This window comes from Diorhabda sublineata, chromosome 2 (genome assembly GCF_026230105.1).
Source record: "Diorhabda sublineata isolate icDioSubl1.1 chromosome 2, icDioSubl1.1, whole genome shotgun sequence".
Classification (NCBI taxonomy): domain Eukaryota; kingdom Metazoa; phylum Arthropoda; class Insecta; order Coleoptera; family Chrysomelidae; genus Diorhabda; species Diorhabda sublineata.
Window position 1 is genome coordinate 12577159 of NC_079475.1, and position 25343 is coordinate 12602501.

Consider the following 25343-nt stretch of genomic DNA (forward strand, 5'->3'; position numbering starts at 1 on the left):
TTAGTACACCAGTGTATGTTGACAATCACCAATTTCGATGGTGTAGCCCAGGGATGGGGAAACTACGGCCCGCGGGCTATCTCCGGCTCGCAAAGCGTTGAAATCCGGCCCGCGACCAACAAACAAAAGTTACGTACAATTTTCTTTTTATCAGAAATTACATTCTCATGAATTGGCAGTAAAGGTAGTACACGTCTGGCATAAAACCCGTCCGTCGAACGCACTACCCATTTGAGGCAACTATTTTTGAACACCAGCAAATTGGAATTTTATAAGTCCTTATTTAGAACACAATACCCAAATACAGTTTCCCACGTCCAGAAAATAATGGCTATGTTTGGTACAAGCAGTTTGTGCGAACAAATGTTTTCAATAATGAAAAAATTTTCTTCGTAATAGGCTTTCGGATGACGTCCTTTTTTCATTGTTAAAAATTTCAGCGTCACAAATTTTTCGGTTTATGATGAAGTCATGCAGAAACAAGAACAGTTCCACATGTCACATGTTCCCACAAAGACCAGACCCACAATTAGTATTTCAGAAAAATTATGGCAATGTTTTTATTTTAGTAAATAATGTAATGGCTCCAACTTGGCCCACCATATATTTCGTTAGCAAAAATTGGCACGCGAAGAAAAAAGTTTCCCCATCTCTGGTGTAACCCATAAACTGTTCTTAATTTATACTTGAATCGGAGATACACCGGTGAATGTTAAAATACACGGAGGAGATATTGTGAGCCTTAAGCCGCGTCCACACTTTGTCGACTGTGTCGATCGACATTTGTCGAGTCGAATGTAACCCGAATGAAGTGCATTTTTATTTTCAGTCGAATGGAAATAATTGCCAAGTTTGGACCTGTTGAGCGTGATAATAAAGTTTTAAATCATTAGTTTTGTTAAAACCTGTGTGCGCAACGGGAGAAGTGGTTCTATAATTGTGTTTTACCAAAGTTAATTGTTTTATCAAAATGAATTTCACAGAAGAACAAACATTAAATTTTATTGATATGTACAGAGACCGCCCTCAACTCTGGGACTCTACAAATGAAGAGTACAAAAACAAAAACAAAAGGCACGATTTACACGGCACAGCACTCAACTACTCACAGTCGACTGATGAAATACGTCCACACAGCAGTTTATGTGTGGAAGAGACGAACGTCGCCTATGTCGTTCGACATTGTCGATCGGCCTAGTGTGGACGCGGCTTTAGATTCGGCGATTTACAAGTTGTGTGAATGTTAACAAACGTCAGTGTTTATTCGAAAATCGATAACGTCATATATACTGTTCTCTCTTTAATATACGCTGCTTCACTTACTGACCACAGTCGAAAATGTTTTTTGTTCTAATACATGTAACTAAGAGGTTATGTTTGTTCAACCTAACCTAACCTAACTTAATTTATCTACTTACACCTAGTACAGGTAGGTTGTTTTAACGATTTCGATTAATAAACAACTTTCATCTATTTATGATTCTATTTATTGTAACAATTTGTGACTTCATTAGTCATATACTGGTCCAGAACTTCTGTTTCCACACATCATTATTTCTCTATATCAATTAGGCAGGCATCATAATTTCGGTCATAATGAACATTGACCAAGTCGTCGTGGTCTACGATAACAATCTCCGGTGAATAAGCGAAATCGTCATGAAAAGAATAAATAACGGTCATTCACAAACTACATTGGTGGATGTTAATAGGCACCAGAGTATCTTAACGTATACTGCATTTCGGACATTCACAGTAACATAATAATACTGTGAACTGTGGGAAGAATAAGTTACATTTCCAAGAGTATCGTCAGAAGAAGAAGCAAATTGCAAATATTTCTGCTGAAGTGATTTAAGTGATGGTGGTTAGGACAATTTTCTCAGAACATGTACTACTTGAACCCACAAAGCTTGACTGACTGTTGGCTAACTAATCACTATTAATCATCGCGGTGGTCATTGAATAATAAAAAACATGTTTCCAATTATAATTGTAATGATAAATGATTATTGATACAATTGCAGCAACATTAGGTGTTCAAAAAACATATGTTGCACTAAATTCTTTTATTTACCTGTTTGTTGGATTCGTTTTCACAGCTACATTTTGTTTAACATTATGATAAACTGCAGATGAGCTGAAAGATGGAAAATTAAAATAAACTTCATGCAAAATGAAATTTGAGCAACGACACATTTAATTAATAGGGGAGCGTACGATTTCCGTGGCGTTTTAACAGCGGATTTGGCTTAATTAGACCAAAATAAATCGAAAGTGAAGAATGAATTTTTTTGATATCTCGCTTCGTTTTCGAGATATCGATACTTGAAGTTATAATCAAACGTTGGTACTAAATTCGCTTTATTGAACAGATCGCGTTCAATTCTTTATTTCAAATGAATATTTTATCACTTCAAATTCAATATGAATCTTGTAATTCAATAAACAAAAGATTTTTTATTTAGTTTTTATATTATTTACCCTGATACTCCAAAATTACATTGTAAAAAACAAATTTTTATAACAAAATGAGCCATTTTTGATAAATTTCATCCCACTGTGGTGAATATAACTTAACATACGATAAATACTTGAATAATTTGATGTTTTTCATAAAGAATTGTCGGTTGTACTTCATTATTTAACGAAGTCCCCCATAAGAAAAAAAATAATAATAAAATAAAACTAAAATAATAATCCTCACGCGAAGTAAATATTTTTTGTAGACAATTTTGGCTGTAAAAAATTCACGATTTTTGAACTTATTACACTCAAAGTGCACCACGAGAAGGTTAGGTTGATATATACAAATATTAACTAAAAATAAAAATAAAAAAAAATAAGCTTCAAGTATCGATATCTCGAAAACTAAGCGAGATATCGAGAAATTTTATTCTCCATTTTCGACTCGTGCCAATTGATAGATACCATTCATTATTATAGATATTGGTAAAAATACAAATGTTTGTACAAAAACTTGATCTGAATCATGTTATAGAAATAACATAGAAATTAATAGAAATTAAGTTTGTTGTTGATTCTGATGATTTGTTGAATTAAAAAACTTCAACATACGCGATATTATAATGTACCCTTTCTATGAATAAGGCCACCATATCAATGCAATTGCCCTTACAAATATTCGCTTATAATTAATTGCACTCGATAATGCTTCTTATGTCATTTTATATTTTATCTATAAAATTATTCGACTCTTTTTTCTCTCATTCATTGGCACCAATTTATTGTTTCACTCTCATATATCAGTTTAAATAGTCGCTTGTTTGATAGAGTTTAAAATCGAATTGGTCGATTATCTAATTTGAGTTCATATATTTATTTTCGAAATATAAATACAATCGTTATATTTCAAAACAAAATGTATTTACTGTTCTGAACAAATCGTTTTTAAAAGTTGAACGTTAATTATTAATGCACTAGATATTAAGCTACTGTTTCAACAAAATCATACAGTAAAGTTGTTGTACGTTTCATTTGAACGCTCTTTTCGTGTTTTTTCTCTTCTGAGATTCGAACATTTTATTTATACGGTAATAGTGTTTTTCTGTTAATAAAAATTGATTTTCTCTTTTGGATTTTCGATAAGAATCTAGCATCATAACCTCAATATGGTTTAAATCTTCTAATGTTGATTTAATCGTTAAAAAATCTGTATAAAAAACATTATTTTGATCTCCATACTTGGCATATAATATGTGTGATACGAGAAGCGAGAAATACGAAACGCCGACTACTCCATATCCATTAAGCCTTCCTCAATTCCTTCTACCTGTGGAAAGCAATTATTTTATTAAACTTCCTATTTTCAAAAGCTCCTGCATCGTTTTTTCTCTTAAATATCAATATATTCTTAATTTCTTCTGTAAATCCTACATCTTGCTCTTACTCTTATCTATATGCCTCTTATTTATCAATCTTTCTCTCGTCACATTTAAATTTAAAAAGCAAGAAATGGCTTAAACTATTTTATTTTTCGACTGTTGGTGCCCTGCGTAAATTTGAGATCAGTGCCTTTATGACCATCAAAGATTTCATAATAAATTTAGATACTCGGTGTGCGAAGAGACTGAAACATTTTATACCCCAATTTAACAGTCCAACGAAAAGAACAAAACCTTGAACTGTTAATTTAGGGATGGTTTGGTTTTATGTACGGACTTGTTTGGTGAGCTTGCTCCATTCTACTGAACTGAACTAGCAATACTATTTTCGAGGCATTAAATTAGCATATTATTGTTTTTAGATATCGAGAAAACATTGAAAAATGGTGCTAAATAGTTATTGTACTACAAAAACATTATTCTAGATCATTGTAAAAGCTAATTATTATTTCGAATACTTACCTGCGATTTAGATGCGGCGATTTTGTAGGATTCTTGAGAAGAGCATTCCTAAAAAACTCAAAAATATACACAGGGTTCTTAATTGTCAATTAAATAACCCTTATCTTTACTATTACCTGTACAAAATATGTTTAAATAAAAATTTCGATGTTTTTACTGATTTTGGGTAATATATTATTGACAGTTCTTTAACGCGAAAAAATAATGAGGTTTTTTAAATTTTCAAATGTTTTTATCGATCTCAAAATGTCCTATCAGTTTTATAAGATATAATGCATTTAGTGATCAATCTTTTAGATTTAGAATTTCATCATTATGTAATTTATTCATTGGTTTTTTAGTCGATTTGAGTAAAAATTGAATTGATTTTGAGATTTTGTTAAATTTCAATTTTCATACGTCGTTCAAAGATTACAGAAAATTTAGGAATATATACTGGCGAGCAAAAAATTGTGGTCACTCCAGAAATTGCGAATAATTTTAGCGTCAATATTGATAAGGATTAGTAGGTGTTTAAGCAAATTTTTACCGAGGCTTCACAGCTGTCATTCGATGTATTAGAGTACGACTTTGATGAAAAATGTGCCTTTGCGCTAATTGAACATTCACATATTCCTTGCCTGTTTTCTAGTTTACTGTTGATTCTTTGTGTAAAATCTAACGATTGCAAAGTGTAGTGATTTAACAGGCCCATAATGCCTTTAGATCCGATTGTTGTGGCAAGAATTGTTGCGGTGTTACAAGATGGTCGAGGGCAACGTGTAACTGCAAGAATTATTGGTGCTAGTCTTTGTGGTGTGCAAAAGGTGTACCAGCGCTTTCTGAAGACTGGCCTGATCACTGGAAGACCAGGGTCTGGGAGAAAAAGAGTTACCACTCAACGAGATGACCGTTTTTTTTGTGTTTGCAAGTTTGTCGAATACGACAGCTACTACGATTTCACTGCAAAATCAGTTGGAAGAATTGAGAAATGACAACGTTAGTGAATGGACCGTTAGAAAAAGACTTCATGTAGAATAATGGCTACAAGTCTCCAGTTGCAACGCCAGCATCGGACTGCAAGATTGACATTTGCCAGACATCACGTTCGTTGGAATGATGATGACTGGAGCTGGGTATTGTTCTCAGATGAGTCGCGTTTTTGCCTCAGATGAACGTCGACCAATGTAGAGAAAACCTGGGGAAAGATATGCTGAAGTTTGCATTGACGAGCGTCTTCCATTTGGCGGTGGGTCAGTTATAGTTTGGGCGGAAATCACTGCACGAGCTCGTACAGAGTTGGTCTTCATAGAAAATGGCTCCCTAACCTCTAAACGGAGGTGCTAGAAGACCACGTTATGCCTTTCATGGTGACTATAAGGGTACGTGGCATTTTTATACAAGATAATACGAGACCACATATAGTCAGACTTGTAAGAGAGTATTTAGATGAGGTAGAAATTAGGAGATTTGACTGGCTAGCCCGCAGCTCAGACATGAATCCCATAGAATACGTCTGGGACGAGTTGGAACGACTAATCCGCAGACACACACCATCACCAAGAACTGCCCAGGAGCTGAGAAGATTGTTGTTGCAGGAATAGGATAACATCGACCAGAATGTGATTCGCAACTTAATTCAAAGTATGCGGCGCCGATTTCAAGCAGTCATCAATGCAAGAGGAGGGAATACATGTTATTAGTGTCAAGTTTTTTTATTTTGTTCGTTTCATATCTTCCCTAACAACAAAATGTTGAATTTCGCCCAAAATGCATTTTTCTTTAGTATAGAGTATGACATTCAGGTTACAAAAGCGCATGCAATGATTTACAGTTTGCGAATACTATCTGATAACGTAAAATTTCAAAAAACATGAAAATTTTAAGGTGACCTCAATTTTTTGCTCGCCAGTGTATATTTGGTGGAGAAGTATAAATAGGAAAGCTAGTATTGTTTAGTTTCAAGAAGTTCGTATAGTATATTGAGGTTTTTTCATAATATATTGGATTAGAAATGTTTTATCTGTTCGATTAAATCAATCTTCGTAGTTTATATGAATGATAATAAATAACTTTACCAGAATTCATGGGACTCCTATACTGATATACTATAGTATTGTGTTGGATTAGTAGCGGACAATTTTGTTAACAGTGATTGGTTTAGAGGAAAGGTTCTGAAGCGAAATAATTCTAAATAATTTGCCATTTTGCGTTTGGGGCTTTTTGTCCATATTAATAGATGAAAATTGATGATATGGAAATGTCTGTTGGTATTTGAGGACTTTCTGAATAGTTCTCAAAATTTGAAACAAAAAAAATATCTTTTTATATTTCCTGAAATTTGACGCTAAGGAACTTTGAATAAAATTTCGTCATAACCATATAATTTCTTCCAGAAACTTTTGTCACTACGGGCCATCATAATAAAGATAAGGTTTAGTTAATTTATAATAAATAACCCCACTAACTTCAAGAGTTAAAGTCTCCATACCTTTCATTTAACGTTGATTTTGACTTCTGCGTTCTAGAGATTTTCATAGCAGGAGTAACGCTGAAAACATGCATTAATAAGATAAAAATTCTGCAAAAGGAAGCAATCTTACTTTTTGATCTTTTCTGAAAAAGCCAAATATGACGTTGGAGCTGAACATACATGTCTGAAACATGCAAGCAAATACTTAAACAAGATACATGCAAACTAAAAGGTGCTTATCAAAACATTCAAAAATTGTTAATTCTTATTGACGTGTCCATAAAATCATTGACTCTTATTTCCATCAAATGAAAATGTTCTAGGATCAGAAGAGAAGGGTGTCGGTCAAGATGTTTTTTCGTGGTTCCTTTCGTTAGCTCGTTTGAATGCATCGCAGCAAGAAAGTAGCATTTTATGAAGTTTGATTACTTATGGATGCTATTAACTCACAATTTATTGTCCAAGTCACCTTTTAGTTATTAAATTGAAATAAACTATGTTATAAGTCGACCGTAGAAAATCTGTAGCAAGAATGGACGGGAAACAGAGGAGATTCAATATAGTAGTAAGCTCAGTTGAGGTTTAAGAGAAGAAAATGAGCATTATATATATAAATAATATGAGATTATTAACTTACAATTTACTATTTGGATTTCCGGGGCTTCTTGAGATAGTTTTCCTTTGGGACACGCCTGTATTAATATTTACACTATTGAAAACCTTGGATTTAACATCTTTGAGGTTCGTTTTATTCTGTTCGTTTTTTGATATTTTGCTCATAACTGCATCCCATCTCCCCACGGGCTTTTTAATCTTCTTTTCGATTGCTGGATCGTTTGATGGTTCGATTAGAGCTCTTACTTTTGAAGGTATTTCTCTTTTCGGCATTTTGTATTTCTTAGAAGAATTGTCATCGTTTACCCCGTGCCTTGGTGAAGAAAAGCTAGACGGACTAGAAATACCTGGACTCGGAGCATTTCGTTTTTTAGAATTATCTTTTTTTGATACAGGTTTTTCTTCTATTTTCTTTTCTTTAGATTTGTCAATAATCCGTTGAACGTTATCTTGACTATTTTCAGATATAGTTTTTGAACTAGTATCTGAAGGGGAAATATCCGGTACTTCAATATTTACGAAATCGTCATCGTTTCTTGTGTTCGTTTCTATATCTGTGAATATTCCACTTGAATCCATATTTTCTTTGTTATTAACATAAATATCAGCAGCTGCTTGAGGATCCACACCGTACAATGTACCATCGATAACTTGTGCTTTACGATCTCCCCTCAAATGATTTTCTTCGTGGTTGTCGGCATCACTTTCCGTATAAAAATCTGAGTCTGTCATGGGATCAGCTCTTCTAGTTTGAGGTCTAGGTAACGGTCGCCGAGTTAGAGGTGAATTATCAGCACCTCTACTAGCGGGCCGAGACATTTCTCCATCTCCCTGATAACCTGTATCCAAACTGGTAATGCTAGTTATACTGTTAATGAAACTATTTGAAGCTTTGGATTTGGTGGGTTCAGTTTTAGGATCACATTCTACGATGGGAGTAGGATCCAAGGGTAACTCCTCGGGAGATGGAGTTTGCTCCATTCGCGTTAAAGCAGATTTTTCAATGTCTAAAGGCAGTTCCATGTTAACAGTTGTATCTGTTTTCATTGTAAGATTGGATAGAATATGATCGTCTATGATTCCTAGACTATAATCAGTTAAATTTGGACTTTGTAGTTCTTCCTTAATTTCTTTATTTTGAGGTACGTCCAAATTAATTAGTTTTGATTTATGCATTGTTAAATTTATTAATTTTTCGTCTATTAATCCTAAGCTGTCGTCTTTCGGACTGTCGATATCGATTTTTTTATTGCTAGAATTAGAGGAATAATCATTGGTGTTTTTGTCGTATTCTAAACTTGGAGATCGTGTTTGAGAATTCAAGAATTGAGAGCACATTTCATCCGGAGTTAAAATTCCTAAAGACTCATCAAATTCCAATGAATCTCTTTTACTACTATCATCATCGTTATTAGAATCTTGCTTTAATCGTAGTAGTTTTAAAGGGGATTCTGTATCAGTTCGCTCGGAAGTCGAAGTGTTTAATTTACCTAAATTTATCGGTGTATTTATACATTTAAGTTGTGGCAGTGATGAGGGCTTATTCATATTTTCGTTAAGACTCCTTAAAACTATGGAATCGATTGTTTTAATTTTAGAAGTTGATGTTCTACGTCTTTTAACTTCTAAACTAGAATTTTTTAAAATACTTTCGCAAGCTTTATCTTTTGCAACATAGTTAGATTTATCCTCAATATTCGTATTATCAGCAGTTGACTCTTCTTTTATTTTTATAATATCAGTAGTCCTCTTTTTATTATTATCCATCAGTTTATTTGAAATTGGTTTTAACGACAAACATTTCTTAGTTTCCAAATCTTCTTTAATGTATGTAACGTTTGAGTTATTAGAAACTTTATTTTCTACTGAAAAAATGTATCTTTTTTTAAAATTTCTTGTTATCAATTCCTCATGACTTCCTGTTCTTTCTAACGGTAAGGCGCTCCTGTTCGAAAGAGCATCGAAGAAAAGCATCGAATACGGTCCTGAGGCATGTTCTATAGATTCGGTATTATTGATGAGCGAAACTTTAGCGAGTGGCGCCATCAGCCCGCAGCGATCGGGACAAGCGAAATACCGAACTCCGTTAATAAAGCCATCGTTTTTACCGACCGATGTACTTAGTTCGATTCCACACCACACTCCTTTCGAAAAATGAACGTCACCGACGAATCGGAGAATTCCTTCTTTATCACCAATGCGTACACGGTTGCCTATATGTTTGGTAGTTATTTCACCGACGACACCATGAGTACCAGTGGCGGCCGGTGGTTTTAAATCAGGTTGTGTAGTACGTGAACCGAAGGTAGGAATGCGACTCGAACCACTCTGTAACAAAAATAAAATACTCATGTACTAAGAATTACTAACAAATTGTATTTAGTATGATGATAAAGTATAAAATTCATTTTTGAATAATAAATAAACTATTGTTAATAATTAAAATTTTTGGGAATGAATTATTTATGGCATTATTGATTCGATGATAGCGAATAGGCTTTTTGGATATTCCAGGTTTTGTATTATCGCGTCAAAATTTCCATGTTACAGTCTTTGCTTTAATATTGATATATATTTGTCTTACTAAATTAATTTGACGTTTCATTTTCTCGTGGAGCAGTTTAAATGTATATTAATTGGTTTGCATATTGACTTAATATCCTAGAAATACCCTTATAGTATTGAATGGAACGATTGGTGGTTCGTAAACCTTGTCGAGAAAATACTGGTATGCTGCTGTAATTTTTTATACGTTCATTAATATAATAGAGCTGTATTTTATTAACAATTGGTTTAATATGTGCATAAAAAAAGCAATATAAAGGTGTTAAATTTTGTGATCTCGGGTGCTTTGTATATCCTTCAAAAGTATGAGATGTTCATCACTCTAGTAGCATCAACAATATTTCTATAACACAAAAACTTGCATTGGTTCTAAGGTAAAGTTAAATTATTTATTTTTCGCCTCAAAAATCTGTAATTTCTCTTATGATCTACCTTTTGTTCAACGCTATGTACTAACATAGTTATTGATTGAATCTTTATGAATGAATGTAAAAATTGCATACATAATGAAGAAAAGAACAAAGAAAATTTTAATCCCTTCGGGTATTAGTTTTCATGAGTCCATTATCAGTTTTTAATCAAAATTTGGAAATATATTTCGAAGTAACTGATCATTTAAATATGTAACAAACTATCGAATGACTCAAAAAAGAATAAATTGTGTAAATAACTTAGTATTAATAATAAAAAATTCATATTTCATATTAAATCAACGGATTTTCTCATATCGATAATAATGAAGTTTCAAGAGCCGTAGGCTCTTCCTCTTCATGAACTAAACTACTTATTTAATTCACCTTGTATTTTAACGGTTCGATAAATACATAAATATCTTTCAACCTGAACCTTTGGAACAGGTACGTTTAGTTTCCTATAGAGAATTGCCATCAGCCGATGCGGGTAATGTATATGCTAGATTAACTCTCTGACATTATAATAATACTTAAAAAAATATGTTTGTATCCATTTTTTTCAGATAATTTCAACAGTAATATGAAATTATAAAAAAATTTGAATGTTATTTCATATATACTATCAGTAGTACCATGACGAAATTGGAATATAATCATAATCATAATTTTTTCTTTCGATTCATTTCAATCAAAATGAAGGGTGAGATTATGAATTTAAGCTGAATCAATGAAAAAAAAAGAGGATTTTAATCGCGGGAAAATATTATTGAAAAAAGATTCCAGATGTAGAATTAGAAAATAAATAAATTTTCTTGCCTTAATCAACATAATAAAATTCATTTAGTTTTTCGAGGTCATCTTCATTTGCTCTATAATAAGTTTTGAAATATATAACTATAATAAATACAAACGTCTTAGTTTCCCCTATCTGGATTCCAAGTCGAGCAAAAAAAATCGGCATCTCGAAGCAGTTCAGGCCATTTTCTACACCCTATAACTTCGTTGTGGATTAAACTAGAAGTCTGTATTTCTAATAACCAAACTAGCATTGTATGGCGGACAGGGGATGGGCTTTGAGAAAAACTGTAGCTGAAGCTCAAGAAGTAGTACTTGAGAAAACAAAAAGGGGAAGACTACATACAAAAATGAAATAAGCTAATAAAAGAGAAAGTAGGTATATCTACAAAAAGAAATGAGATGCCATTGTGTTTTTATGAGATGGCCAATTCAATCTATTTTATTTAAACATAAAAGATTCTTAATATTAATGAGGTCACTATAAGACATTTAGCTAATTACTTAATTAGACAGAAGGTCCTTTAAGTAGGACTGAATTAATCAACCAACTGAGTTACAATACTTGGATTTTCTTACAAGTTTTATTTTTGATGGTATTCTATTGTCAGGCCCACATATCTTCAATTTTTCAATTACGATTCTATAGCTTTTTGCCACTTTTATTTTCTTATTTTGATGATAATTGCAAAAAAGTTGTCGACTTCACCAAGTTGAAATGTTTGTATTATTTGAAAAGTGACATTGAAAGAAATTATTATATATTGTTAACAGGAACCGTTATCTAATTCATTTCATTCAGGTAATTGTGTTACATGCTAAATAAATCGAATACAGTGGCAGACATTTTAAACCCAAAATAAGAAATATTAGTTATTAATTACACACGTACAATATTTCTTCATTATTTCAAACTAATACAGAAAGTGAACTATCTATGAGGTTAATATTTTCCGCTTTAACTTTTCCGTTTAACATTCTACCGAGAACTGAGACAATCACCCATGTAGGAGCCCCCAGACAGGCCTTAGCTTGGACTAACGCTGGTAAACGCGGCCTTAGCAAACCAAAAAAGGGCCCAATCTAACCGTGGGTTACAGACCAGTCTTGGGTTTATCTAGGCAACCAGGCCTGGTCCAGGCTTCCAAACCAAGCGAGGGACATTGTTATCATCCCAGAGTCTGGGGCAATAATGGCTTCTTAGCTCAGGGACAGAGTTGTACATACTTGGCCCAAGTCTGGGTCTATACTGGGTCCATCGTAAAATCCTATATGGGCAGCCGTTATGTTACCTTTTGAACAAAGTGTGTAATAAAATAGGTCCCAAGAAAATTTGAATAATATATAACCATTTTTGGTAATTATCTAGATTAGGTTACACCCCTCCGATTTCGTTATAAAAAAAATTACGCTGAACAAGAATATATATATATATATATATATATATATATATATATATATATATATATATATATTTTTATATAGGGCGCGGAGATCATTCCCTTCAGGTACTTTTTTACGTTTAAAGAATCAAATAATTGTAATGATTTTTCAGTGATTGTAGTTGAAGCCTAACCTAACGTAACCTACATGCTTCTCTACAAAATGAAATCCAATCACAAGTGGGGGTTGCTGCTATCGACTGCTATTTCATTTTGTAGAGAAGTATGTAGGTTAGGTTAGGTTTCAACGATTATTTTAAATATTACAATCACCGAAAAATCATTACAATTATTTGATATATACAGTTGTTCAGCGTAATTTTCTTTATAACATACTATAACGAAATCGGAGGGGTACAACCTAATCTAGATAATTACCCATTTTTTCTTATTAAATCAAAATATAGACAACTTAATATTTTTTATAAATTAGTCAACAAGCATTGCACGTTTTCCTTTTCATAATATTTAGTTAATTCTGAAGTCAGGTGAATACGATGTTTTTATCTTTCATAATTTTTAAATTCATCCGTATTTATCGTTTCATTAGAAGTACATTAATTTATCGAGACAGAATCTATTTGTCTCCCGGAAATAGTTTCAAACGGTCGATGCTAAGCCAGTTTGTTGTTTAATTCAAAAAGCTCTTGAATCCAAAGCACGTAACTCGCTTTTCCACTTTAACCTAAACATTCCACCACTCTTGATAAGTATTTTAAGTTCAACAAAATCAATACAAATATAACAGGTAATTAGTATCTAACATTCTCATTTTTCGTAAAATGAAAGAGCAATATTTTCAAATATCTGTATAAATTATCCAATTATTGATTTATAACTAAGTTAGTCCTTTAACCCGTAGTAATAAGGTTCAAAATAGCATTTAATGCCTTGTGTTCAACTATAATGAAACATTATTTGTTAGTAAATTAATATTTTTATTATTCATTTTAATGCATTTTTGAAACTTAAGCTCGATCCTGACAAAACTTGCTATTGCCCTACTTGACCTAGACGCACTGCAATTGGGTGAAAAATATACTATGCACAACTCATTTATTTTTAATTTGATGGCCTGGGTGTCACTTACAGTCGATTTTATTGTTGTTTTTGGTACACAAAATCTGCCTCTTGTCACCTTCTATTTTATTATTATGTTCCAATGTGTCAGTAATCATTCGGAGAATAACGTTTTCTAATAAATTTAAATAAACGTTTCCATACGTTTTCCAATAGGGACAAATTTGAATTTACTTTGTGAAAACACCTTTTCACTTAATATCGAACTGTTACTGTCAGTTTATTCAGTAGACATATCCTTTTCATCATCTTGCCGTTGAAATGTCCGTAGCAAATGATCCAAATCAGTCAATTCCACGATGTTCTCAAGAGTTGGACATCGCAAGGACTGTATGGTGAATTTTGCATAAGGATCTTACTTTATACCAATACAAGATCAGGTTCACTCAAGAATTGAAGCCGATGGACCATTCGAAGCGACGTACGTTCTCCGATTGCGCCAAGATGATCAATTTCATCGCAAAATCATCTCCAGTGACGAAGCTCATTTCTGGCTCAATGGTTTTGTCAATAAACAAAATATGCGGTATTGGGCGGGTGAAAATCCGCATTTTCTTAATGAAAAACCTCTTCATCCATAAAAGTTAACTGTTTGGTGCGGTTTGCGTGCCGGCGGCGTCATAGGGCCACATTTTATCGTCGACGATAGTGGTTGCCACGTTACTATGGATGGTGATCGTTTTCGCACCATGATTATCGATTATTTTTGGTCTGAATTGGAATATATGGACTTGGACAGCATGTGGTTTCAACAAAATGGCGTCACAAGCCACACAGCACTAGTTACAATCGATTTATTGAAGTTTGATGAGCGTGTTATCTCAAGAAATGGACCAATTGATTGGCCGCCTCGTTCGTGCGATTCAACTCCTCTAGATTTTTTTTTCTTTGGGGATACGTCAAGTCACTGGTCTATGCTAATAAGCCGACGACGTTGGAAGAGTTCAAAGCCAACATTGAACGCGAAATAGCAGCCGTTTCGGCCGAAATGTATGGTCGAGTCATGAAAAATTGGGTCAAACGAATCAACCGCTGCAAACGTGCTCGCGGTGGCCATATGAGCGAAGTCGAGTTCCATTCATAAATGTTTTGAATGTACTTCAACACGATAATAAAGTTTTTGAAATATCTCAAATGGTTTTCATTTTATTTTGAAAAAAAAGTTATCAAGTCCTTATTGGAAATCCCCTTATGTGTCTCTATGAATAAATGAGAATCACTCTCATTCCAATAAGGTCAGTTATACTCGTTCTTCACTATTTATTAAAAATTTACATTCGTCGAAAATTTGTTATTCAATAAGTCAACAAATTCACAGATTTTACAATATACTAGATACTGATAAACTAATGCCATAATTTCAATATTTTCATTTCACGCTGGACGTTGTACTTCGTAATATCAATATGTTGGATGGTAATAACGATTAGCAGGTAGATTGTATCATTGTATGGAGGTCAACGTAGGTCATTTCCATTATTCAATTCATTAATATAAAATATTTGTGTTATTACTGATATTCAACAAATAAATTAATTAAATTAAAAATGTGGGTATTTTATAAATTAGAAAAAAATTGCAAAGACATAAATTTGGAATAATGTCACTCGAACACATTTGTTATTAAAAAAAATTGGGGTTGATGCGGGGTTACAGGTTACATTTTTCAGCATTAATTTTGTATAAAAATTCGTCCCCTCTCAACAAATTTTACGTGATTTTTTATAGTTTGAAGAAACATTTTGTTTCAGAATTTTTGGTAAAGGCAAATTTAAGGCGATTATTTAGTAGGGAATAATAGTTCAGTCACTTTAGGGAAAAAATGCGGCGGGTGTAATTTGGGCGTTAACCATCCTTCTTTACCTGTCTGACCAAGAAGGGTAGATAATCCGACATGTATTTACGGCGCTAAGAAATGCAAGTAGGTCGAGTCATAAAATAACCCAATAGAGGGAAAGTTGATAGATTTTTAAGTAGGTTAGGTTAGGTTATGTAAATCTCTTATTTTATATATAATATGTACTTAAGTACTAAATAAAAATATAAAGAAATATAAAATTTACTTTATTCTGTAGAGTGTTACAAAAATGTTTTGAGGAAACTTTATTAAGAGCAGATTTTTCATTTAAAAAAAGTACAAAGTAGCCCCCTCTAACGGTAAATTTTTTCAGACCTTAAGTGATAATAGGTCATTTCTCTTATAGGAAAATCTAAAAATACAAAAATATATCTTATTATAAATGTCGGTGATTTAATAAATAACTGTATTTCATAAATCATGTACTTCAGTCGGTTAGCGCCCAAAATACACATAGGATTAAAATGACCCTTCGGTCTTGGCGCCTAGTTTACATGTTGTAAAAAGTACATTAATCCTTTAGCGCCCAAATTACATCCGCCCAAAAAATGGGTCAACCTCGGAATTTGTCATAATAAGCTAGAAACTCGTATACAGCTTCATTTTGACGTTCTAAAAGTTGTCTCGAAAGCCTCGTATTAACTCGTATCTGCGTCGTCACGGTTGACTACAGTATTTATGCCTGAGAGCTGGGTGCACTCCGCTCTCTATCTCGAAAAGGCTTGAGCGTACAGAAAAAGAGTTGAGAAAAAAGTTTTTTATCTTTAATTTTTATAATAGGTGTTGAAATCATTGGAATCATAGAAACTGAGATAATTACAAAAAACCGATTTTCGTGACCTTTGACCTCGAATAACTTGAGACGCAGACATGAGATAATACGAGACTTTTGAGACAACTGTTAGAACGTCAAAATGAAGCTGTATACGAGTTCCCATCTTATAATCTCAAATTCCGCGGCGAAACCCTAAAGCGACTGGACTATAATACCGAAAAAATAAAAAGGAAAAATTGAATTAGGTATAATAAATATGATATTAAGTTATTTATTTTATTTTTGGCGGAATAATTTGTTAAGTACTAACAGATGTGTTGGGTTGACCAAGGGAAATCATTAAGAGATTTATCGCGTAATGTCTGCTATTCTTACCGTTATGGCACCTATCTGTTCATCTTGACTTGTAGGTAAATATACTCGCATATTTTATACAGTAATAATTACACTTTGCTTTGATTTTAAATTAAAACTGTAGTTTGCAATGACCTCTACAGAACACACCCAACTACAATATTACTTTGCTGTTACGAGCAAGACATCATTATGTCATCGTAATATGCCATTTACACGGAAAAGGCTAGTTATACTTTGAATGAATTAAAAGTAATTGGATTTTATTAAACTAAACAAGTTTGAGTGCGGGACTAAAGCATAAAATATATGATATGTTGATGAACGAAGCAACTCATTAAATGAATTATCAAACATTTATGTTGGAAAAAGTTCTTTCGCAAAGATATGTGAATATAGTTTAAGTTAGTTTCGTTGTTGTGATAGCAACTCTTAAAAAAGTCGAATTCAGATCTCCGATGATGTATTCAATCTACTCAAAATGAGTAGTATTAGTGAAGGAAGAAATTAGTTCAAACGTCGATTAAAAAAAGAGAATTCTAGTCCAGATCTGAACATTCTTTCATCAATTTATTCCAAGTATCAACAATTTTATTATTAGTTTTTATTGAAATCAAAATTATATAGCTGTTCAAATTAATCTAGTGGCCATATGTGTTTATGACGTTTCAATAATGATATGTCAATACCACATTCATGTACTTAAGTATCGGTCAAATAAATAAAGTACTTGAAAAAAAAGTATTGCGCGATGATTATAGGCGACAACAGCTTCTAGAACAAAAGAGTCACGTCGCCAATCAGTATATCATTTATGATCACTTGTATTCGTCAATTTGTAATCGAATAGAAAGTATCGATGCTGTACTCATGAGTAGTATCCAATGAAAAGTATCGTACTAATAAATGTATCGTAAAAAAAGTATCGATAGTCCAAAGTATCGAGTACTTTTCTTGGAGCCTAATGACGTACGCGTCAGAACATCAATATTAGTCAGTAAATAAAAATAAAAGGTTTTGGCACACAAATTTATTACAATAATACCGAGAATACAATAATGAACTTTATGAAAAAAGAACTATTAATTTAGGCACTAGGCTGAGTCAGCTATAGGGAATAGAGTTATATACAGGTCTGAATTCTTTGACTCAAGGATCGAACGATTGGACTAGAAGGTTCAGAACGATTGGATTAGAAGGTTCAGAACGATTGGATTAGACGACGTTGCCATAAATATGCATGGCCGTAACCGTAAGGTCCCAAGTTTCAAGTGGGTAATTTTTGATATTTATTCGATACGATACCTGTTGTAAAGTACACATTGAGTAAAAGTATCGAGTACAAAAGTATCTGCATCGAAAGGTAAGATACTTGATACCACAAAGTATAGATACTTTTTTCGTGTCGCTAAAACAGAAAAAATACTTTATAAAAATTCTGGGTAATGATATTTTGCGTCATGTTGATGTGTTATAGTCTATTTCAGAAAGGTACAGAGCAATAAAATGGGGAATTCCGTCTGGTTCGGCTCAATTTAGATGTCGGCCATAGTTGTAGGTCAGGGATGGGAAAAATTTTTTCTTCGCGTGCCAATTTTTGTTAACGAAATATGGCGGGCCAAGTAGCATTACATTATTTACTAAAATAGAAATATTGTTTTAATTTTTCTGAAACACTAATTTATTGTGCAATATTAAAAAAATTAAATTTTTGATTGCAATTAATTGAATTCAATTTAGCTGCGAAGTAGAAGGTTGAGGGGAGCTGGTCATTGTGGGAACATGTGACATGTGGAACTGTTTTTGTTTCTGCATGACTTCATCATAAGCTGGTTCCATTTGTTATGCTTAATTATTAACAATGAAAAAAGGAGGCAATCCGAAAGCCTATTACGAAGACAATTATTTTTGCTTAGTTTCATTATTGAAAACGTTTGTACGCACAAATAGCTTGTACCAAACATAGCCATTATTTTCTGGGCATGGGCAACTATATTTGGGTATTGTGTCCCAGATAAAGACTTATAAAATTCCAATTTGCTGGTGATCAAAAATAGTTGCTTCAAATGGGTAGCGCGTTCGACGATAGACGCACCTACTTGAGCTTCATTTTCGGTTTTCGCTCATATCCCCGTCCGCGCTCGCACATGTACTGCTAATTGAAGAGATTTCTGAGTAATTTCTGATAATAAGAAAGCTGAACTTGATTTTTGTTTGATGATCGCGGGCCGGATTTCAACGCTTTGCGGGCCGTAGTTTCTCCATCCCTGGGGTAGGTCTTGAAATATTAAAATGTCAAGTAAAAGAGTAGTAAGATTAGTAAAAGTATGTTTTCTGGCCTGAAGTGTCAATATCGAAATATTGTGTAGGGATTACTTAGGTAGTAGATTATACAGTTACGTTTTGCATTTAACAGGTACCGTTTAACCTTCTATTAGTACCTCTGCCAAATTCCAACCCTATTTCAGATTCGGCTTTCCTTTTTACGAGTATCCTACCGGCACGCCTTTGGCACACTATTTGCAGTGTTTGTGAGTGGATAACAATAGGCTAAACCCATATATTGACCCCAACCCGGGTGGTATTACCTGCACTTTATAAAAAGATATTTTATATTTTTACAATGAAATCAATGCCGAACTATGAAAGTGGCTTAAATATTCGTTGGGTTACTCTGTGGTCCCTTTGCATACCTAATGAGGTCTTATTACTCTATACCTTTCTGAAATAAACTATAATTTAATCCATAAAAAGTTGCTACAATCATTTGGAAACATTAAAAATAAAAAATTACTAATGTTTATTAGCTACAATACTTCATGTGTATATAAAATTTTGTTCGTTACATTTCAATTAAATAGTGTGGGCGGTTCGATCTCTAGTCTAACACAAGAAGAAGTTTGAAATAAGAAATTAGACTCTGAATCCTAAAGATTGGTATGAAAAAATTAAAATATGAATTCCTTTAATTTTAAGATACACAAAAACCGTTGTCAGTAGAAGAAATAATTTTTTAGAATGAAGAATTATTCCAATTTTTTAGAGTGTTTCAATAGATTTTTTTATTAATTGTACCGATAATTATGTACCTATCTATCGAAAACACAATGAATAATTACTTTTATTGTTAAATTTTTGATCGAATTCATATATTATTGGAGCAGTGTAAGGTTGTGAAATCAAGCTACAACCTACAACCCAACAGAAATTCAAGATCAATATCCACAGGCATTTCCCCACGGCAGGCACCACTCGAATTACAATTGTGCTTCCTTTTTAGTAAAAAATTATCTTATTTTAACTTTCAGAAATATTATAAGCCTAAATGCTATGGATTATTTGTGGGATGAAAACAAAACACATTCTATGGGCTTGTCTGCCGTGCTTCACACACGCGTAATTTGACTAATAATTTTTCACGATTTCTTCCACTTAGACATATCAGATTTTCCACATATTTCCTTTTTTACATGAAAAAGAATGAAATGCAACTGTTATAAATTTCCTTGTTATGTGTATTTGACCAATATTTTCCCAACTTTTCCAGCCTCCATTTGACTTTCATTTACAATTCTGGAATTTTTCCAAAGAATTTCCTTGAGTTTCCCAATGCCTGCATAAATTTTCAAACCAGTTTCGTCGATATTTACTTTTATTTAGGTTTTTGTAAAACTTTTAACCCACCTTTCCATCTCCCTGACCCATTTACGAAGATATATTGAAGAATTCTTAGCCTACTATAGAACCAAACAAAATTTCAACGTCAAAATATTTTATTACTCAACGTGTTCTGCTTTTAATTGGATACATTTATTACAGCGAACCTGCAACTTCTCTAGACAGCTTTTATTACCTCATCGTTGCGAGAAAATTTACGACCTTTCAACTTTTTTTCAGTTGAGGATGATAGTCGGTCGGAACCAAATCTGGTGAATAAGGGGGGTGTTCTAGTAATTCAAACCTTAAATCACGAATTTTTTGCATGGCAACATGAGATTTGTGTGCAGGGGCATTGTCCTGCAAAAACAAAACACCTTTGGATAGCTTTACGCGTCTTTTCTCTTTAATTTTTTCCCGTAGAGTGGTCAGTAATGTCGAATAGTAATCTCCCGTTATTGTTCAACCTTTATCCAAAAAATCAATCATGATTACTTCATGGAAATCCCAAAAAACTGAAGCAAGAACTTTTCCAGCAGATTTTTGGAAACGAAACTTCTTGGGACTTGGAGAACCAAAGTGTCGCCATTTCATCGATTTTTGCTTTGTTTCTGGATCGTAGAAATGTACCCAAGTCTCATCCATAGTAACAATTCGGTTTAAGAAGTCTACATTGTTTTCAAATCGAGCTGCTTCTACCCTTGCACGCTTTTGGTCAACATTCAAATATTTGGGGATCCATTTTGCAGCAATTTTTCTCATGTCATGTACAAATTGACGTGAACTATATGACGAACGCGTTCGTATAAAATATTCAGTGCTTCAGATATCCGTTTTAGCCCAATTCGACGGTCTCAGAAAATCATGACATGAACTGCATCGATATTTTCGGGGATTTACATAGAGACTGGCCTTCCTAATCGGTCATCATCTTCAATGGAAAATTCACCTCTTTTGAAGCTTGCAGTCCAATTTTTCACGATCGCATACGAAGGACATTAATCACTAAGGGTATTAAGCACATCTTCGTAATTCTGCTTATCTCTTAACCCTTTTAAATACAGGAACTTGATGATGGCTCGATACTCCAATGTTTGGATTTTCACAATTTCGATGAACATCTTTTTTCTTTCAATTTATCGCGTAACTCTGGTTCACTTTTTTGACGTCAAACTTTACACTGACACTTCTACTATGTTATTGTTCGTTGCTATGGTAACGTAATATTTTGTTTATGCATGGAACTGGTCTAGGATAACTAGATATCAAGTTTGATGAAAGCTCTTAGACTCAAAAACGAATTGTAATAGAAACAAAACATTGTCAAAGGTAATCATTAGATATTTTCATTTTTCAAAAGTGTATAGGAATAAAAGTTAAGTGTATAATATCAAATTCCGCAGTGCGTCCAATTTATCAATTTAACTCTTATCAAAAAGTACAAACCAACGTCCTTCCTAGTTAATCTACAAGGTAGTATTTCTAATCAATGTATTATTGAATGAAACAGATGTATGAACTTGATCAAATTCCACATTTTAATCAATTTTGATTAATTAGGAATTAATTAGAAATTTTAAGTTGTTAACCAATTAAAATAATATTCAAACCAATTATTGTAACTTACCTCTTTTAACTAAACACGAACAACTCACATGACAAAAATCAAGAATACAGAAATATTATACAGCATTTTCTTGTCTTGCAATGTAGGTAATAATAAAATGCATTTCAAGTGCAAAAAGTCATTGGTATTCACATTAATTCCGCTAACAGTATTTCGTCATTATAATAGGTACATATCTAGATAGTTTATGTATGCCAAGCAGGTACACTGTAAAATTTTTTTGCTTACACTCTTACAAGTTATCGCTACTCGATAACATAAAGAATTTCGCAGATTCCTCAAGAAGACACGTCATGTACGAGTATGTTGATGTATAAAAGATTGAAACGGAGAGATTTTATAATGTAAGAATTATACGCAATAACGGTTTAAATTATTCACATATCCAAAGACTGTTTAAAAATCTAAGCTATTATATTTGATATCGAATAGAGAAGTTTTTATGGCAACTTTTCTCAAATTTTCAATCATTCCGTGAAGGAATTTTTTGTGATTTCTTCTCAATATACAATATTTTTCAATCTAAAATATTTTACGTTCTGCAGCTTCTGCGGTTATAAACAAATTAATATATTCCGTTTAATTCAATGTAGGTGGCCTCATTCACGAATAAGTGGTTTATTTGATTAGTGTTTAGTTTGAGTAGAGACAAAGCATCAATTATTTTTGCTTTGGATGACATCAGAGAATTTTTTTAAGTATCCTAACAAGATAATGAATGCGACAGTTAATTTTTATTCAAAATATTTAGAAAACTGTTAACGATTTCAATATTTAATAAAGTTAGTATTGTCTTTGTTATCTCAATAAAGCTAAATACAATTCATAATATATGACACTAATTATCTTGATTAATTAGTAATCAAAATATACCAAAAAGCCGAAATTGATAAACGGCGCCTTGACCAATCATTATTTTTGGTAAAGTATTAATAACTTCAGAACGGTTAAGTGCATTCCAAAAATACAGGTTATGAACTTCACTTGTCTAAACTAAATAAATTCATAAACTTTCAATACAACTCTTTTTTCCGCTGAAAATGAAATATCTGAAAATTGGCAAAATCTACGTACATGAAACCACATTCAAAGTTGGCCTAATTTTCTATGTAGAATGCAAAGATGTAATCAACTTAGACCCTTCCTTGATTAGTTTAACTACTTTTGGGACATCCTGTACTGATGGAAAAAACTTTGGGTTGTAGCCCGAAATTGTTATTCATATTGGTATGAAAAAACATTTTGAAAATATAACTTTTTTTCCACTATTCACGGATATTCAAGGTTCTATATTTTTAAATTAAGAAGAAACAAATATTTTGTTTTACTGCAATTTAATGATAAAATAGTTCATAAGACGTTACGATTTAAGCAACATACATATATGTATATTTTTCTACATGATGTATTTAAAGGGAATTATCACCAAATATTCCACTCTTTATAACAGAGTTCAAATAATTATCGATGGTGCGAAACATTGTTTGTATGTTTGTTAACATTTTATTTAAAAATATGATCTCATCTTTTAACATCGAGGTATTTTACGAATAAATTTTATATATACATAAATGTAATGTAACATAAAATAATGGGATTAACAAAAAGCCATAAGGTATAAGTGTATAAAACAAGTCGAGAAAATATTTTTATAAGTATTATTTGTATTAGTGTCAATTCTGATTGAGTTAGGTCTTTAGTGTTAGATATGCTTACAGATAAGAGTTTGATTCTGGAAAAGCAATCAACACCTCGTCGAAAATAATTTATCGAACATCTTTGCTCAGTATTTCAACTGCGTAATATTATTCATATTATTGTACTTCTTATCAATAAAATTTCGTACTCGTACAGAATATAAACACCCCACAAAAATTATCGCATCACTCATTATTTTTTAAATATTTTAAATGTGTTGCCTGTTTTTCCAATTTTATTATTATTACGAATTAAAACACCAATAGATACGCCTTTTGCAACATTTATTTTATATCAGTTTAATCTACAGAGGACAAAAAGTTTGATTTACCAAAACATAGAAAATATCAAAAAAATTGTACAAAACATCTATACAAAAAAATGAACGGTGCTTAAACTAAAACCAGCCAATGAATTTCTAATTACAGCTTCCATTCGTCTTAGAAGGCTTCTAAACAGGTTCTGGACGTATCCTTGCAGCATGTTTTCCCAGAAATTAAAAAGAACATTTTGAAGATCATCTAGTGTTCTTATTGGTGCCGGATATTGCTGAATTTGCCATCCTAGACAGTTCCAAACATGCTCTATTGGGTTAAGGTCCGGGCTACGTGCAGGTCAATTCAGGGTGGGTATCTCGACCTCTTCTAAGTACTGCCGAACCACTCTAGCAGCGTGTGGACGAGCATTATCGTGCATTATCACAGAGTTGTCACCGATATGGGGCATATAGGGCACTACATGGGGTTCTAGGATAATGGTTATGTACCTGTCAGCATTTAGTGTTCCGTCATTCACTGGTACTAACTCCGTGCGACCCTCGAAAGAAATTCGTCTCCAAACCATGCTAGAGCCACCACCAAAGCTTACAGTTTGACAAAAATTAACCTGATCAAGCCGTTCACCACGTCTCCTATATACTGGTACACGCCTATCTGATGAATACAGACAAAATCTTGATTCATCCGTGAATAAAATGTTGGAACAATCTTGAATATTCCAATTTGCGTGTTCTCGAGTAAATTCCAATCTTGCTACTCGATGTTCTCTGGTAAGACCTCTAGGACCTCTAGCTGACAATCTGGCTCGTATACCTGCTTCTCTCTCAGCCTATTTCGAACTGTTTTAGACTTATTCGGACGAGCAGCCGCCAACAGATCGCCGTTAACCTCAAATAACTACTACCGAAGTTACCCTTCCGTAGCCTTGTCCGGGTCTTCTGGTTAGCTGCCCTGTTTCTTGGTAGCGAATAACAACTCCGGATATGGTGCTTTGTTGAAATCTAATTACTCCGGCGACGTATCTTTGACTGCGGCTATATTGTATGAGCGCGATGATTCTAGCGGCTTCTTCATTCGTCACATGTATAGTTAAACGTTGAGGCACATCCATTATTAACAAAATAAATTTAAATTTTCACTATACGATAAAACAATTTGCTTAGAAAGTTCTCGATATCAATGCATTCTCTAAGACAGAAATGATTTACTCGAGCATTTTTGCTTCCAAAAAGTTTGTAAGAAGTTGTGATATTTTTTTGCCTATGATAAGAAACCAGAAATATCTATTAAGTTGATACATACACAGATTGTCCCAAAAAACTAAAATTGAGTATTAAAAATCTCCTAAAATACCAGTGATGCAATCA

At 33.0% G+C, this 25343-nt stretch overlaps 1 protein-coding gene across 2 annotated transcripts in view; it reads right to left on the bottom strand.

Moving 5' to 3' along the window:
- The window catches only part of LOC130440813 (uncharacterized), a 149043-nt gene that overhangs the window by 91356 nt on the left and 32344 nt on the right, over positions 1–25343 (bottom strand). Inside the window, exons 2-6 of one of the 2 annotated variants that reach the window (XM_056774159.1) lie at positions 7457–9762; positions 6950–7003; positions 6838–6897; positions 4368–4415; positions 2078–2140 (exon numbers count right to left, since the gene is read on the bottom strand). In XM_056774159.1, coding sequence (XP_056630137.1) covers positions 2078–2140; positions 4368–4415; positions 6838–6897; positions 6950–7003; positions 7457–9762 — 2531 coding nt within the window. The remainder of the gene's footprint in view (positions 1–2077; positions 2141–4367; positions 4416–6837; positions 6898–6949; positions 7004–7456; positions 9763–25343) is intronic. The other variant, XM_056774160.1, reaches the window with a different exon arrangement.